We start from the raw sequence: 19,166 nt of genomic DNA on the forward strand, positions 1-19,166 counted from the left end.
CTGTGGTTGGCCTGGTCTTGCTGCATAGGAAACTCCCTTCCTGGGCTTCAGTTATTCATGTCTATGTGTCTAGATGAGCACTCATGCTTTGTGTGTGAACACCACCTATACTGTGGCTGGTGTGACGAACTATCGTCGGCTAACACAGTCATACAATGTCTGGCTTGTCTAACCATTTGAATGTGCCAAAAAACTCTTGTCTATACAAACAATGTCTCATGCTTTGGTGATTTAGTACAGAACTGGGAATCTTGCTGATATCTAATAGGCCCTTAACAAGTGACTGCTTAGTCAATAAACAAACTGAAAAAAAAAAATCAGCCCACAGCATCGAGCATTGTCTATCCGGAATCATTTTCCTAGAAAGCACTTTTCCTTCCTTTACAGATCAATTTCAAAGTCAAAATTCAAACACTGCAGATTTCACAGGCAGGAATAGCTGGCAGGCCTTGGTCTCTGCAAATAGTGAACATGTACATCAAAACAGAAGCTGATGAGATCTTGGAAGTGTTTGCATGCAGCTGGCAGAACAGAGTATTACCTGGGCTGCAGAGAGCTCAGCACTGAGGCAAGGCTCTTAAATCCCAAGAGTAGTTCTGGAATCGTCTGGCTTTGCCAAATATAAAAGGACAATGTGTTTATTTGCTAGAAGGCCTGTAGCTTTCAGAAGCACAGGGCTTGGCTTGTGAGAATGTGAGGTAGGTTGCATGGCTCTGTGGCTGATGCTGTAGGAAGGGGTGGAAATACAAGCCATCTTCTTGCATTATTTACTGAGAGTTCTAAGCTGGTTCCTTACCAGCCAGTGCAGAAAACAGTATGGCCAGTATTTATCTGTGTCTTACAGCCTTCATTTGACCCCTTTAGACTTAAGATGAAGATAGTAGATTTCTAGATCACTTAGAGCACAATTATATGGGGGGAAATAATGCTTCTAAGGTAGCACAAAATAAATACTTGACAGAGGTTATTTCTTAATAACATGTCTGCATGTTAGACACTGTTCTCAGCATTTTCCATATGCTAAGCCATTCCATCTTCAGAGGGAAATCATGTTATTGGTGCTGTGGTCATCCTTATTCTACATATAGAAAACTGACAAGCAGAGAGATTAAGGAAGTATTCTAAGGGCAAGTGGGGGCTTCTGAGGAACAACCACCAAGACATTCTACCATCAGAACTGAAACTGGCTATCTCAGAGTCAGTGCCTTCAGTAATGTTCTACTTGGGCTCTAGTTGTGAGGTGCGTGCACAATGTTAAAGCAGATGCACTTTCTACCCACATCAGCCTAATTTAAATATCAACAATGCCCCTGACTAACTGTTCCCTAGGACAAGTGGTTTCACGTCTGTCAACACTATGCCTGTCAATCCTCAAATAGTGAAAGTGTCTATCTAATATAATTGATATATTTTCAGTTGCCTATATTCTTCACTCAGCAGATCCTATTGCATACTGTGAGAATTCAATATCTTTCCATTGTGGTTGCTTAAAACTTCATCCCCATTGGATACTCTGCAGTATCTATGTAATTCCCTACAAGTTCAAAGGTAAATTACCACATGCGTTTCCAAATAAAAAGTCGCTTTAGTACTGATTCACAAGAAAAATATATCATTATAGCTATATGGGTCTCAGTGAATATCAATTCTGTATCCACAGAATAATCACAAAATCCTGATACGTAATCTACCAATGAAGGAGTTAAATCCCAGGCAAGGGGAAACTCTATTACATGTTATTGACAGAATTCTTTTTGTGATAGCTAAGTTTTTTTTTTTTAAATATAACTCATCAGTTACAGTTGTACAGTCATTTAAATGCAAAAAATGTAAATTAACGTATGTGGTGTTACGGGTTCAAAAGGGATGCATGTCTTTTCAAAATCAACTATAAAAATCGATCTTGCCCCATCAAGACGTCAATAGTGATCTTTTAGTTTTTTGTTTGTTTTGCTTTCTGCTCTTCTGGTTGTAACCTTACAGCTAATGAAGATCAATGTCCAAAGTTGAACCTTGGGGACTTACCAATCTACCAGTCTTAACCATTTAAAAGAAAATAGGAATCTGTGAGTAGGGATAATACCTAGCTTTATGTAGTAGATGTTCCCAGAACTGGGCAGAGGGTTACACTCAGCACTGCAGATTGAGGACGGGACATTCTGGTCATTGCCTGCCATTTGGCAGCCCTATTCATTCTATACACTAAAGCACCCTCCTTATACAGGTCTTCCTGCACTGTCAGGAGCAGCCTAACCCCTGAACCCAAAGTTTCTTTTATCAGCATACCCCATAGTCATGTGCTGCACTGGTTTCAGGGTCCATAAGCCCTTGGCGAACCACACAGCTATGCTCATATCTGTTCCAGAAGAGCTCGTGAGGTGCCTTTGGAGGGAACATGGTAAGGAGAGTTTCTTTTCTGTGTGGGATAGCAAAGGCAAAGATCTAGAGTTGAGTTTTGATGTCTCTTCAACTTAGAGAGCCATAGGAACCCTTTGAATCCTACTTCTTGTATCTTATTTAGAGGATTATGGATTGTGTGACTTGGATATACCAAACACCTAGTGCAATCTAGGCATCTAGTGAACAGCAGATGTCACCAAGTCATTCATCTACATTTTAGGGAGTTGCCAATCTACTAGGTTTGACTACATAAAACTGTAAACCTGTACCAGTTTGTGTTGTGGTATTTGGATATGGGCCCATTTTAATGTACTCTGCAGCAAAGATGACTAAGGTAAATAACATTGCTACAACTCATCTCTTCTAGTAAGTACCAGGAAACAGAAGAGTGCTCGGATAACCTTTTAGGCTGTGGCCAAAGAGACCCACCAAGTATCATACAACACATGGGGCCACAAGAAGGCCAGGAATCACAAAAGCTCTCAAATTTAAACTTTTCAAAAGATAAACACAATCTCAGGGATGCAAGATGTTTATCATGTAGTCTTAAATCAATATTGCGTTTAAATGACTAGTCTACTGAAAGGGCACTATGAACCTGTATTTTTCATAAATCCTCTCATTACCATGTGAATGGTCAAATTATATTGCATTGTACTTTTTGTGTTAAAAGCATTATTTTAAAAGATACAAACACTTATAGCACAGAAGTATTTGATAAGGCTATTTTGTCACATCTTCATTTATTAACATGTTAGAATCTTCAATTAATAAGGCAGAATGATTTTCTTTATCCCTAAAAGGGTCTCTGAATGCAGAGTCTAGGGAAACTCATAGAGGACCCAGAACGATATTTTTGCTGGCATAGTAGATACCTAGTAAGTGCTGGGTTTAGAGGTACTGTACAAAGTACTGACTTCTGAAAGTTCTGCCATCTTGAATTGTCTGCGCAGCTATGTAGGATGCCTGCTATCATTCCTCCCATTTCATATGTGAGGAAATGGAAGCTGGGCCAAGGAAAGGCCTTGCCCGGTAGGTGACAGGACCAACATCTCTTCAGACCAACCCCTAGTTCTCCCCGGGACCCTAGTGCAGCACCCTCTCAGGGCTCCTTCACTGACTTCCAGGTTGTTCTCTGCTCAGTGTTGAGATTAAGTTTACCCTTTAGACACACACTTAGCTCCCCTTTGCTCTTCACAGGTCCAGCTAATGTGGCCTCCTTTCTGCTTGCTCCACTCCTCTCTCTCATCTCTCTCCCAGGATTCTCCTTTTGGCTGCAGCTGCTTCAGCCTCTGTCTCCAGAGTGGTCCTGGGGTTTCTACCCCCACAGGCTGCTAAGGTCTGTTTGCTGGAATCTCTAGGCATCTATCTGCCCCACTTATCCTGACTACTGTGGTTAGGAGGGGCCTCTTTTGAATGCAGACAGCCTGTCAGCCAAGTTGAAATTTATACCAGAAATCTATTACCTAATTTTTAAACAAAATGACATGAAATCAGACTTGGAGATATCAAAAACATGCCCAGTTTCTGATTTAAGCAAGAAAATCCACATTGTTACTGCTTCCACCACAGAATAATTTACTGCAACAGGAGTTCTGGATACGATGCCAAAAATGAGGTCTTCTAACCAATGTCAAGGCCAATTATCTTGTGGCAGATCCCACAACAAAAGCAGATCATTGTGAATACAGTCAGAAGCGCCACCAGAGAAGCTGGGAAGCTGTGGGTATTTTTAAGAGACAGTTTTTACTTTTTCTCCCTGTGTGTCTATCTAAATAAACTACCAGAAACTCTGTGTGTGGGCACTGGCTATCTTGGTGAGCAGGGAAGACATGCCATCTATGTTCACATAGAGGAGGGACAGGAGCCTGTCTGTAGGTTGGTGACACAGCAGAGTCCCATAGTCATACCCTCCATGTATCACAACCCCTCCCTTTACTAATTTCTTTTCCAAATACACATGCCAGAAGCACCCTGTGGTCTTTTCATGGGAAGTACAGAATGGGACTCCACTCAGCAGTACCTACCCCACAGTGAAGAACTGTCGCATCTCCTGCCGTCGAGAGCGCATCAGTTGCTTGTACTCCCCAATCCGGAGCTTCTTGCCATCCACAATGCATGTGCGCTTCGGCCGGGGTTTGTACTTGTAGTTTGGGTACTTCTCTAGGTGGATCTTGCTTAGCCGGGCCTGCTCTTCATAGTAAGGTTGCTTCTCCTGGTTGGACATGGATTTCCAGCGAGATCCTAAAGGTGAGAATAGCCTTAAGTATGTAAATGATCACCGGGATGATGACATCTTCCAGACCTAGGCCATATCTCCCATTACTTCACAGATTTTGCTCAGGAGCTCCTGTTACTACACACCATGGAGCCTCTCAACTTGCCCTTTGAACCACAGAGCCAAAAAAAAGAAAGAAAGAAAGAGAGAGAGAGAGAAAGAAAGAAAGAAAAAAGAAAGAAAGGGGGAAAAGAAAGAAAGAAAGAAAGAAAGAAAGAAAGAAAGAAAAAGAAAGAAAGAAAGAAAGAAAGAAAGAAAGAAAGAAAGAAAGAAAGAAAGAAAGAAAGAAAAAGAAGAAATAGGAAAATAGGACAATGTATTCATTGTATTTTTTCTCAATACTTGTGGCTGGTGATACTATGTTATTTGAATGAAATATCATTATGATTGCATGTGTGCACAGGTGTGAAAATGGGTCAAAGGACATCTTTGTGAGATTGGCTCTCTTCTTCCACTTTTATATCAATTCTGAGGATTGAACTTATGTTGCTAGGCTTGTGAGACAAGCCCCTTTACCTTCTGAGCCATCTCACCAGCCCCGCTGTGCAATTTGAAAACAGCTTTGCTGCTGTAACCAGGAGCTTCCCTGCCTCCCTGCCTCAGCCTCTACCTGCCATTCCTACCCTCCACTCCCCTCTCTGTCTCCCAAAGGGATAACAGCACAAAATTTCAAGGCATACTTGACTGACCACATTCTCAGAGAGCTTCTCTTGGTCTCATAAGTTCAAATCTCCCCCACACTCCAAGCATCTTTAGGCAAATGCTAGCTTGCATGCTTACCCATATTGTAACCCATCCTGGTCACCTGAGGATGACACACCTCTGCTTAAAGGGCTGTACTATGGAGGTGCAGCTGGAGTCATATGTCCCATTCTTAAATTTGATAAATGATCTCTCAAAGATGAACCAATAATACCACAGATTTTTTTTAAAGTAGGGTTTATACAGGAAGAAGGAAAAGTATTCCTTTCTCTAATATTGTTTACAAAGAATTATCTAAACACTTGATGGAGAAGGGATGTGTTTTTTTTTCACGTGTATTGAATTGCATTTTTGTGTCTGGTGGATAAAGTGGTCACAGCTGTGCAGACTGGAGGCTAGCAGTTCTTCAGTGGTGATTTTTTACACATAAACAAATGGCAAGGTTGTACAAATAGTCTCAGTAGCCAGCAATGCCCTGGTTTGCTCTCACTGTATCCCCCTCCTTTCCTGGTGGATGCATGAAGCTGTGCAGGTCCATCGGCTATGCCAATCAGCTTGTTATGCCGGCTGCCAGCAGCACAGGGCCCCAGCTCAGGATGCCTGGAAATGTAAAATGTTCCTGCATAATGGTTTACATTTTAATGAATATACTTTTTATGTTCCTCATAATGTTTTCACAGGATGCATATCAATAATAGAGATTCTTCAAGGCTGCCAAGATGGAAACGGAGGTTGTCTGTGCCCATCTGAAAGCTTACAAATGCCACTACCAAAATGGCAAGAAACAAACATGACGTTATCAGCAGCTGTGAAGCTGGAGTAACACTAATTTCTTTGAATTTAAAAAAAAATATATATGTATGTGTAGATATTTTCTGTTCATTAGAAACATTTTAGGTTGAGGGGTATTTAAATTAAAAAAAAAAGTATCATACCTCTGCCTACCTCTGTAACACTAAAATTGAAATTTTTCTAAATGGGAATGACATTTAACATTTGCTTTAAAATTTAGAAGTAACCAAAAAGAAAAAAGAAAGAAAGAAAAAAGGAAAAAGAAAAAGAAAAAAAGCCTGTGTTTCTATGTTCCACTTCTATTCGGTCCAAAGTATGTTTTAAATTTTCTTAGAGGCTCCTGCTTCAAAATGTCTCAGAATCAAGTTAAATCATTTATTTTGTGACAAAACACGTGTATTTGTGCGTGCCCAGATCACTGGTATTTACTCAGGTTAAATATTTATTGCTCTTGAACAAAACATTTAAAGAATTAAAGCCACAGTTTAAGCCTGGTGCTTTCCAGAGGCTCCTCGGGGCTCTGTCTACAGTGGCAGCTTAAACACAACAGGGCCGTCTGTGTTTCTTCTCTCAAAAGAGGAAACATGTTGACTGTAGTGCTGCATGTTGAATAAAATATGTTCAATATGTTGAGCACAACAGTTCCAAACTGCGTAATCTGTGCGAGGAGGGCTGACCCTGACGGAGCGGACTTTTTAAGTCTGGGAATCTGGAGGCTGATGCTGGCAAAGCATGGCTCTACCTTGAGGCTCATGGCTATGAAATGTGAACTAGACATACAGTGTCAGATTAGATGTAGCTTTAGTTTATGTCTTCAAGTTATCATTAGAGGCTTTGTTCCACACCCCATGAATTTCATGTCATTTGGGGGGCACTGCTAGTACTTGGTGAGCTCTGCTAGTGAGCCATGTGAACTCGGGAGGTAAAGTCTGCCGTGAAAGATAAGGATTTAAAAAGCCAGGGTAAGAGCCTTAAGTAGCCTGTCCCTGTGAGTCCTGCGACCTCATTCAATAGTTGCTAAATTTACAATGTAAGTCCATCACTCTATGAAGTTTATCTCTAAATTAAAGCTTTTACCCAGGCTTACCCTGGTGATAATTCTGTTCAGGAAGGAAGTTTACGGGCCTTGTCTTAGTAGAGAAAACACCCCTTCACCTGAACTGGGCTGTGGTAGCATTCTGAGAGAAAATAACCAAGATGCTGTGGGCAGATGGTTTCGTTTCATTTGCTCCCTGACAATCAGTTTCCCTTGGAGGCTAACTTCTGCTCCTGCTTCACACCCTCACACCCACCCCACCCTCTTCGTGGGGTAAGAGATCAGTGCCAGCTGGGCTGCAGCACTTGCCTAAGATTTTGCTAATGTTGGAGTTATGCATGTCAGGGAAGGCCTGAAGAATTTTCCTCCTTTCGTCCTTTGCCCAAACCATGAACGCATTCATTGGTCGCTTGATGTGGGGTTCACTGCTGGCACGGCCGCGGGCATCCCTGTAGACGCGGGCTTCAGCCACAGTGGCGCCTCCTGTTGGCCAACAATAATACTGCTGTAGTTTAGCTGCAGAGCCATTCATTGCTTTGCTTCCTGTAAACATCAGGGCAGGAAGAACAAGATGGAAAAAGCATTATAATGAGAGCATCTCACACTTTTCTACCTGGCTTATCTGCTCTCCTCTGGGCCATCTTCTGTTCTAAGGGACATTTCAGAAAAAAGACAGTTTTCGACGTTGTTTCCACGGCCCTTTCTGACATAGTGTCAGAGTAGGCTAAATTGACGCTGTTCTGTCCCTACTCCATACACGAGTTAGCTAAGACTGAGCTGTGATCTGGTCCTTCAAAAGTAAAATCATATCAATCATTTAGAAAAATATGCTACTTCAAACTATGTGTGTCCCCAAATGGTGTCCCACCCTGGATGCCTTCTACTCCTCCACTCTGGCCCCACTTTTCAATTGCTGCTGCTTCAGGAAAGAATTAATTCAATGAAATGTAATTCATTGATCAATCACTTAAGAGGGGAGTTTATGCACTGGGGATAGAGAGGCGAATAAAGCCTTCAAGAAGCTCACAATCTGGGAGATAGACAGTTATGACTGACTGGGTCTGTGAAAGTTCTGCAGGACTGGAATTATCAGAGCACCAAGAGAAAACAAGGCAGGATGGCTGGTCAGCCAGTGTACGGGAGACTGGCATTTCAGCTGATTCTGGAAGGACGAACTGGAAGGAAAGGATGAGGGCAATCAGGAAGGACATTCAGGTTCCAGGAGTAGCCATAATGTTGAGGATGTCCATACAGGATGCCCTGGCTCTGGGCTCCAAGCTCAGGGCCTGAAGTAACTACTATCTATGTGACTGTCTCCTTCTGGCCTTTCCACTCCAGCTCAGGAATGTGAAATACCCAAAGTTAGAGACTCTCTTATTCTCATGCTTGTATATTAGTAATTCCCAAACAACATAGTAAATATTCATTACATAAAAGGTAATTGGTCTTCAATTCATATGCAAAAATAGTAGACTAAGAAATACTTGCTTCAAGAGTCCGGATATATTTCTGTTGATTAAAAAGATTTCTTTATCATTTATGAAACTATATCTAAATCCCTCATCTTTGACACTTCCTGAAGACCTAAGTAATTAGCACACAGGGTGGACAGACTTGAGAACAGAGCACGGGCTGAGGCTTACTTGCAGCTGGACTCCTCAGATCTGGTGATGCATCTGGCACACAGAATTCTGATTAATAATGTGTTTTAAATGAAGGAATGAATAAGGCTCTTGCATTTTCATCTGTCACAGGAGCATGACACACTGACATGAGTCTTGCTTTGTATTAACTCAAATTGCATAGTTTGAGACCTATGGTAAAATGTGAAGTGAGCACAGTAGAAGGTCTCAGCTAGTGTTCCTACTACACAAACTAGAAATACTGCCTCCCAAAGTTCAGTATGCATTAAAGTCAACACCCCCATCTTCTAGAACAATGTATTCAGTGCAGGCAGGGAAGTTCTGCAGGAGCAACACACCCCATCAATCTCTGGCCCTTCTGTCCTATTTCTAGATACCTTGTTTAAGGACCAATTTGTTTGTGTCAAAGCCAGTAATAAATTAGAACATTAAGAGGTGCTATTATTTGAAAAATATGGTCATCATTTACTGTAAAACAAAAGACAGGCAAAAAGGATAGAATTGAGCTAATATTGTGAATTTTTCCCTCAACATGAAGGGGGGCAGTGAGGCCACTTTCTGAAGATTATGAAAAAAAAATAACTCATTTTACAAAAGTCTTTCCTCAAGCCCACTAGACAGAATGATGCCTTACTCAGAAAGGCTCAGATCCCAAGATGCATAACTAATATGCTACCTTTTTGCCACCATACCCACAGTACATTAATTTCATTTAAAATGCACTGACCATACAGGATAAATTGATTTCACTTTATGTGGGTTTGACAGCCATGTTTATTGTGCAGTGAAATGCAGTGTAGCTTCCAGCTGACAATATCCATCAACACAGGGCAATATGCTGACTGCTGGGCCAGATGAAGGCATGCATTACTCTGGAAGCGAAACACTCATTCAGATACGACAGTGTCTTCTCCTGAGGATCACTGCGGTAATTTATGATGCCCTTGGTGCCATTACTTTACAACTGACATGGATGCGGCAATTTATATACTGGCATGTGTACACATAAAAGGAGACAGGCTTGTGGAAAATGTCAGACGTGAAAACATTCCAGTATTATTCTAAGTTAACTATTATGCCACAGGTGATTAACATCCGGGACCTGCTTTTGCTGCCATTGCTTCCTCTCTCCTAGCAACAGCCAGCATCTCAATTCTCCCTTGGCAATGTCATTTTGTGGGGCCATGGGACACTTTACCTTCCCACAGACTGACAGAGTCACGGTGAGATTTTAGAATTTAGTCCAGAGAGACATCCCAAATATTCTTTCAGATATGTGCCCAGTTCTCTCTCCCCTCTGTCTCTCTTCTTTGCACCCACCCACTCCGGGCTGTTACACAGCCTCAGCTTCTTCTTCTCTTTAGGAGCTCTGTGATAGTCTGCATCTTGCAAGGGATATAATGCAGGTAAGCTTCTCCCTTCGCCAAAGTCTCCCCCTTGTCCTCCCCAGCGTGCACCACCTACACCCAGCCCCAGAGAGGTTTAGGGCTCCAGGGATGAATCCAGATTAGAAACTGAAGCACAGTTCATACTACAAAATGCAAAGTGAGAAAGAGGCAAGTGATACTTGAGGATACATGTCCATGTCCCCTTCCCTCTCCCTTTTTGCCTCTGTTCTTCTTGTCTCTTCTTTTCTCTCCCAGAAGGAATGAGCTGAAAATGGAGGGGACATCTTAAACTGGAAATAATGCTAGAAAGAGCCAAGCATTAGGAAGAAGAGACTTATCCAAGGAGTCCAAAGCTTAAGATCATGAGTTGGACCTGATATCTGATCAGATATTGCAGCTGTGACTTTTAGTATGGGACAAATCTGCTGTGCCAAAGTCCCATTATAAACCACTGGACCCATGTGTATGCCTGGCTTCCTCCTCCTCTCCATTCTGTTCATATCCTTTCCCTCCTGTCTTCCATGTCTGAGGTACCCCAAGGTAACCCATCATTATACAGATGACATCTTGGATGTCACTCTCTTTCTTAACTAGACACTCAACAGCAGGCTGACAACAAGCTTACACTGCACATGAAAACCAGTCCCTCCCTCTGGACTCACTGCTGCTAATATCCTAGAAGGGGAAATCTTTTCCCAGACTTTACAATACCCAGGTTCATGTTTACATCCATAGTGGAAACAGTGCTGGACTGTGTACTACACATGCTCCACCAGGGTATACAGAGGGGTTTGTATTTTCATGTTTTGCAGTGTCTGTGCTGTACACAGCTTCTATGAAGTGATCTTGAGTTCACCATACAGAAAGATGCTTACCAATAAAGACATCTTGAGCTGAATCTTTTGGTAGAAAACATCTCTTGGTATCACTCTCTTTTTTATTCTAAGATGGCAATTCATCTATCACTTGTGCTTTGGCTCTAGGTTTGAATTAAGTGGGGAAAGAATCACACAGAGATCTGATAGGTAGAGAAGTCTTAGAGAATGTTAGTAACCCTCCCTAAGACCTCATTCATGAAACAAGAGAATAGGCGACAGTTGTAGCACTAGAAATACATATGCTGTGTGCATGCATGTATAAATTCAGAAAAATTCAGAAAATTCCATTGAAAATGGAAATTACATGTTTTTAAACCCCTTTTAAAAGATAAAAAATGTTTAAAACACTATACATTATTTTCAAAAGATATTCTATAAATCTATATTTCAGAAACCCCAAATTGACTTTCCGTTTTAAGTAACTTTTAAAAACTTTATATCAAGTTTGCCATGGCCTATTCATTTTTGAAAATATTATTAAGTGCACAAAGATAAGTATATTCTTAACTAACCAATTCTTATGGCAGGATCTAGCACCAAATTCTGGTATGCAATCACTCAGAGTTGCATGAGCAACCTGGTTTGGGAAGTCAAGGGAGTCCCATAGAGAGTAGCTAGAAGGTGTGTAGACTCACAGCCATGCTCTGGGGACCACACCTTTCCTGCTGGCTTCAGAGTCTTTACCCACCAGCACAGGCAGTCCCAAGAACAGCTACTGAAGGCCAGGAGGACAGCAGGACAGTACCAGGAATCTGCTGAGACCTCCTGCTCTCTACAGTGTCCCTGCAACAGGGGGTTTAGGTTAGCTAATTCATTCTTTCTCCAGAGAAGTTTGTGTAAATACAAACTTTAAGGTAAACAAAAGAATCTGTAGGGCGAGGAATGAAGCTGCCAAGACAAAGATTTCCTTAGGAAGCTGTGAAGTGAGTGATTTAGAGAAGACAGAAAACTGAGTTTTTCCAGGTGGGTTGTTAAGAGGCTCATTTCACCAGCACAGCCTATGGCAATGGTCCTGAACTAATCCTACAGAGAGGCCCTTCCTGGGTAAGTCCCAGGGGCTGTCTGGGTGAGTGAGTGTGCAAGATGGCTTTGTGCTTATACAAAGGTTTCTCTAGGAAGAAATTCTGGAACATTCTATACTGTGCTTAGTAATCACTCCTATGCATTAATTCAGCAAACTCTCATGATAAATTTTCAGTGTATAGAAAGCACGAGGATAGAGCTCTACAAAGGTAAGTAATACTGGTACTAGAATTTTTAAGGGGTTTGGTTAACATATAGCTAAAATTTTATGCCAGTGCTACTGAAGATGATTTCAGAACACTGCAAATGGGAAGAGATGCCATCAGCATCCTTGGGGTGCACAGAGGTGCATCATAGGGAGGTTTCAGAGACAAGGTGCTGCTTGCAACTTTAAAGATGACTAAGATGAGTGTGGTTTGAAAGTGTTCAAACAAAGACACAGACTCACAACTGGAGCACAGTGAGACGCTCTCAATGGGTTTATGGAGAAGGAAGTCCTAACAGATGAAATTAGAAAAATAAACAGAGCTGGATTGCTAAACACTTTGAATACCAACCTCAGAAGCCTTTAAGGTATTTAAGTCGAGGAGAACAAATGTATCCTAGAGGAGATCAAAGCAGAAACTAAATGAGCAAATACCACCAAACTGTCTCAGTGATTAACTGTGAAGTCACATAAGGCACACAGAGAGAAGGTGACTAAATACTTTCTGAAAGGCCTTTAAAACTTTCACTTTGTCAGAATGAATGAGAAAGACTAGAGTAAAAAGCAAATCTCCACTGGCATTTATTAATAGCAGACTGCTTTATCAGAGCAAACCCAGGAGAGATGAGCACTTGAAACTCTGGGCAGCAGTCTGAAGGCAGTGGAGAGCTACGAAAGCCAAGCAGAGACTGTAGACTTTGTCCTAGAAGAAAGGGAAGTTCGTGTAATGGAATCCTGTTGTTGCAGACGTTCCACAAGGCAATACTTCCCAGTGTGCACATATGGAGTGCCTGGGATGCTACCAGAAAGCCTACCTGGGCTGCTTATGGTATCAGAAGACAGACTGCCTTTCAGCCCTGAAGCCTGAGTTAGTTCCACAGGCAAAAGGGAAGATCTGTCAGGTTTTCAACATATAGATGATAAAGAAATGGTTGTGGGACAGCTCAAGCACCTTAGCTCAGGATGCTAGGAGAGTGAATAGAATGAGGTTGCTAAGGCAGCAACACTTCTACTGTTAGAACAACCACGGTTTCTAACACATCCTCAGAAACACCAACTAGAAACATAGCCAGTGAGCCTACAGCACAGCAGAGGAAGGCTCTCAACACAGGGGAGGCAGGGATGAAGAATAAAGTGGAAACTCAGATGATGTTTTCAAAATTCACATTATGTGACCTAAGCCCATCACATTCAGAGTCATGTTAGATAAAGATAAGTTAAATAACTCAATTTTAATTCAGAGATTTCTTTTCAGAATGAAAATTTATGAAATAGAAGAGTAATACAATAAAAGATATTTTTTACAAAGCAAAGACTTAGTAATTTGAAAAAAAAATCAATAATATTGGCATACCTATTTCAGTCTAATCCACAAACAGAAAAAAACAAGAATATCAATATTTACATTGAAAGGGGGGATTTCACTGTGAGTCCTATTCACATTAAAAAGACAATAAAGAAATATTCTCAATAAGTGAATTTTAATCAGACAACTTAGATGAAATGAACAAACTCCTTAAAAGACAGTTACAAAATGTACTTAATTAGTAGAAAGCATGAATTCTCTGATAACTGAGGAAGAAATTTTAATTCATAAGCCAGACATCTTCTCCACACATCTATTCCTATTTTTTCTAGTGAAATGGATTCGCAAAGAAATTTCCATCAGTAAGAGGATGATGATAATGATGATGATGATGACGACCACAAACACAGAACAGAGAAGAAGCACACCTGCCGATCAACAAGTCAATTGGCTTTGAGTTGAGTTTTAAACCTCAGGAATGTAAGCTTAGTTTAAAACTTCAAACTCAAACAATATACTGCTCTTGTTATAATAGAACAAAGAGGGAAATATGATCAATGCAGACTCAGAAACTGGAACTGACAAAACCCAAAACTCTTTCATGATAAAGGGACTCAAGAAGCCAGAGCAACATAGAGTGGTCTTGTTCTGTTGAATATGTTAGGAAATTCTCAGCTATGGTCCCACTGAACAGCCACTCGTCATTATCATCAGTCAACATGCAATGGAAGCACACAGATACAGCGCATGCTACTATCTGTGCATAGGTAGTACCATTTTTGCAAAGAAAAATATAAAGTATCTACAAAATCAATGACTAGAATAAGTGAAATTTTCAGTATTGTGGTATTAAATAACATAGAAATCAAACATATATCTATGCATTGGTGGGAAACAATCAAAATCATTAGAAAAAGTTTTGAATCAGGTCTAGTGACACATGCCTTTAATCCCAGAACTTAGGAAATAAAGGAAAGTGGATGGATCTTTGTGAGTTTGAGAATAACCTGCTCTGCAAGTTCCAGGCTACCTACAGCTACACAGTGAGACTCTGATTCAAAACAAACAAACAAACTTTTATGTGAATAATAGTATCAGACAATAAAATACTAAATTTAACCAAAGCATGTTCGAGATATCTACATGGAAAGCAATGCACTTAGACTATTAGAAACCTTAAGTAAATCAGAATGCACCAGGTTTGTGAAGCAAAAAGTCAACACTATTAACTCATCAGTACTTCCCGATTTTACTTATTCCTTAAAGGAATTGACATGAGATATTGACATGGGATTTCTAAACTCATATAAAAAGTAGAGCAGGAGCAATGCAGGCTTGAGCAAGCTAGAAGACCTGACCTGAAGTCTTTCAACAACTAGGACAAAGCCCGGGAATAAATACACTGAAAAGAGTGACCTTTGACCTCTCATCCCACACTCAACAATTAATTTGAGATGAGTTATGACTCGCAATCAAAAGTAAGATCATAACACTCCATACAAAATAAAGAGCAATATTTTAAAGCGACTTTGGAGTTTCAGAGTCTTGAGATGGTATATACAGCTCTCAGCTCATAAGAAAAATAACAGATTGAACTGCATCAAAATAAAGGGGCTGTTCATCAGGAGTCATTGTTGAAAACGGGCCAGCTATGGGTGAATGCCTATAACCCTAGCACTCCCAGGAGGCTGTGAAAGGAGGCTCATCAGGAACGCCAGGCCTGCAGAAGCTACATAATGTGTTCCATGTCAGCCTGAGTAACAGAGTGAGACACTGTCTCAGAACACACAAAATAAACAAATAAATACCCAAATGTAAGAGCAGGCTGAGGCAATGATTCAGTGCATGTAGTTGGTAAGACTTTCAATCTAGTATAGATAAATAACAGCTACAGAAACAACAAAGCTAGAGGACACATCACTCTCTCCCTCACAGCAGACACCCTGACCAGCCCCTCACCCTCTCCTGCCATGCCTTCCCCATCACCCGCACCCTCTGACTCTAAGGCAAAACCAACCTTTCATGCCTTAAAAACAAATGGATAAAAGTAAACATGTAATTTTTAAAGGGGGAGAAGACAAACAGTTTATAGAAGAAGATATAGCCAATGAAGGCAGGAAAAGCTATTCTGCATAATTAATTACAAGGAAAGTGCAAATTAAAACCACAATGGGATCCCATTTCACATTTGTTACAATGGCGTAGAAATGAAGTGTTGGCAAGCATGGGGCCAACTAGCAGAAATGGGAAACAGTAAATAATTTCCTGGCAGTTTATCCTATAATACAGCAGTTTCACTCCAAGAGCCTCTCTAAAATAAATGAAAATTTCTGTCTAAAAATAGATGGATATAAGAATATCATAGAAGTTCTAGAAGTAATAGACAAAACTTGAAATAATTGGAAAATGGATAAAGTATGCATACTATAAGATACTCCCCAAAGAAAAATGTTTTAAAATCTGTTTAATGAAAAATAAAAGCAATAAAATTTTAAAATGAAAAGCCAACCAACTTACAAAATGACTTTTTATGAACATTTTCCTCAGGAGCCCTGAGAAATGTGTGGTGTTCTCAGGTCATGATTAACTCAAAGATGTTGTTGGAAAAAAAACCCACAAAAAGTTAAAACAAAACAAAACAAAACAAAACAAAAAGTCATTAGGAAGGGAGAAAAAGCTCTCACTGGTTCTTTTGAGTAACTGGGAGCAGCACCTGCAGTAGGTGGCTCCAGAGGACAGTGCACATTCATAGCATTTCACACTGCTTCATCATCACTAAAATGATTGTTCCTCTCTGTGGAACTTTACAGTTACCTGATGCATGTGATAGTCTCTTATGTAGTTAGTAGGGATAATAAAAAAAATGAGCACAGTAGAAGTAAAAATGTAAATGAGCGAGGAATTCTGGGAGGTACGTGAGAAAGGAATTCTGGGAAGGACATGGAATATCAGGAAAGAGAAGTTAAAAATCACATCCAGTGTGTTCACCGTGCTCATCTCACCAAATCCAAGTGGCTATGGTAGAGATTCAGCTCTTTATTATTGACAGCTAGCTATGTCCAACCAGGAGAGCCCTTTGCTAGCTTCTGTTCCTGCGTATGATCAGAATGTTAACTTACTTTCATTATAAGACTGCTGGTTAATTTTGTTTGTTTGTTTGTTTCTTGTTTAAAACAAAGGAAAGAAAATAAAAGAGGGAAAGGAGCTGCTGTCCTCATGGTTAATTTAGTAGAAAACCCATCATGTGCCTGAGAAAGCCTCCATCGTCAGAGAAGCAACATGCTCCTCATGTCTGAGACATAGACAGCCAGGTCTGCAAGGCATGGCATATCCCTGCCTCTTTTATAAACCATCAGCTAGATGTGTTTGTCTGTTTACTTTGGCAATGCTGGAAAATGACCCAGCGCCTTGCACACGCTAGGCAAGTGCTTCACCGCTGAGCTAAAGGGCAGGCCCTAGCTGGGCAGACTAATAACACTGGGGAACTGACCTGAGGAAGGCACCTATGGTGGATATATGATTGGCTCTTCTGAGCCAAAGATTGGCGGAAAAACTAAGAACCAAAAGTTCAGAAAAGAAGGATGGGGTGCCTGTGGTCATCTGCCTAAGGCATTAACTCTTCACTTGCTAATGTAAGGAGGGCCACAGATACAGTTTCATGTCCCTGTTTTCATCCCAGGATTCTACAAGTCCAGTAATCAATTACCCTGCATTTCCCTTATCTATAGACTTTATCTAAACCAATAAACAGTAGATAAAACATAAAGGTAGATGGGTAGTCATATGTAGCATACAAACAAACAAATGTTTCACTGAACACTCTGGAAACAGTTAATTAGTTGTCATTCCAAAATGATTCTTTGGGCAGCAACTTAGCTTTTTGATAGACTAAGCCAGAGGTCATGTTTCAGGAAGCACACCAGGTGTGCTATGTAATTGTGCACAAAACAATATCTATGAAGTGCTTTTACTAAATACATGATCTCAGTACTCCTCACAATACTCTGAAATGGGTCTGAGGGTAGACAGCCTTTGGACCAAGGCTTACAGGTTCTGTGAACACTCTGTGTGCTATCCATCCTACTATCAGGGAGCAGAGCCACACCTAGAGCTCAGGTCTGCCAACTCTCAGCCTAGCAAAACTCCTCTAGGTTGAAGTTCTTAAGTCACCATGGGGAGATTTGAGAAAACTGAATTTCAGAGCCACCATACTCCAGCTGGAATGTAAGTTTCTCCCTGTAGGGATGTTCTTCCTTGCACAGCTTAGCACATCCAAGAAGCCTGCTGCAAGTTATGAAGTTTATGACCTTTATTGTAGTCTGAAATGCTGCCCACCTTCCCCTCCCACACTGAAGGTGCGAGCACACTTGGAGAAAGCATCGAGAACTGAAATGACAGCAGGGATTAGACGGTGTTACACTAAGGCATTCCCTGATTTCAGGCTTATGAGAATGTTACTGTAGACAGCACTGTTCTGTTCTTCTATCAGAAACTGTCTTCTTTTTAAAAGATTAACAAGGAGAACCAAAAAGGAACTCCCTAAGGTCAGCTCTGAGGAAGCAGAGACTCTAATTCAATAACTCCGCTACTGCCCTGGAAAAGGCTTTAGTACTGCAACATCCATACGGAGCCAATTGGACGTTAATGGCTAATCAATCCCTCTGCTTTCTATTCTACTTAAAGTGTCACAAACCATGTTTAGATTAGCCCATTTCCTGCTAAGGATTGCTCAAGATGTCTTTTGTTCTTTTAGGCCCCGCCTGACGGAGGCAGCTTTAAACAAACACAGAGCAGAGTGGTGTAGGAGTTATAACGTGCCACATGTGAGGACAAAGGGGCCATACTAAAGCCCTTTGTGGGATTTGTTAATGTTTCTCATCTGAGTTTGAAAAGGCTTAATGACTTTGTGGTGAGCTGGTGCATGTGGCCCGTGGCTTTACTAAATGAAGGGAATTCTCACCAGTGGCCCTGCAGCCTCCTGCTCTCGGTTTTGGTTTAATTTTTTTTTTTATTCTCATTATATTTACTTTGTACAGATAGCTGAATAGAGTCCTTCAGCTTGTTTCAGCTACAGTCTCCCACGGCAGCTGGGATGGCTTCTGAGCTTCTGTATTTTAATGATCTGAAAGTGGCGCAGAGCATGGAATATTCCACTTAATCTGCATGTCACATGTAGCTCAGGAGGGCTCATGTGCCGGTGCACCCAGGTGAAAAGCATCGTTTAAGTTTGAACCGGTTACCACTGGGGATGATTAAGACAATAACAGTTTTTGTCTTCTGAGGATGTCAGGGGAACCAGTCTCTGGTAAGAGCAGAGGCCTGTGGAGGACACAGAGGCCGCTGAAAGCTGGTAGACTAAATAATTTATGCAGCTACGCAGCTCCTGGCTTCACCTAGCCCTTGCTCCTGCCACTGACTCTATATGAAATGAAGCATAAACGAAGGCAAAGAAACACTTACAAACAAGACATTACTTGATCCATCTTCTCAACTCTCTCCCCTTGCTGATTATCTT

At 41.1% G+C, this 19,166-nt stretch overlaps 1 protein-coding gene across 20 annotated transcripts in view; it reads right to left on the minus strand.

Annotated features, from left to right (window-relative positions):
• Sox6 (SRY-box transcription factor 6) overlaps positions 1 to 19,166 on the minus strand; it is a 618,663-nt gene that overhangs the window by 10,977 nt on the left and 588,520 nt on the right. For all 20 annotated transcript variants that reach the window (XM_031387977.1, XM_031387981.1, XM_031387985.1 and 17 more), the window contains 2 exons: positions 7,518 to 7,751; positions 4,428 to 4,644 (listed from right to left, as the gene is read on the minus strand). In XM_031387977.1, the coding sequence (XP_031243837.1) occupies positions 4,428 to 4,644; positions 7,518 to 7,751 (451 nt within the window). The remainder of the gene's footprint in view (positions 1 to 4,427; positions 4,645 to 7,517; positions 7,752 to 19,166) is intronic.

Source organism: Mastomys coucha, unplaced genomic scaffold (genome assembly GCF_008632895.1).
Source record: "Mastomys coucha isolate ucsf_1 unplaced genomic scaffold, UCSF_Mcou_1 pScaffold21, whole genome shotgun sequence".
Classification (NCBI taxonomy): domain Eukaryota; kingdom Metazoa; phylum Chordata; class Mammalia; order Rodentia; family Muridae; genus Mastomys; species Mastomys coucha.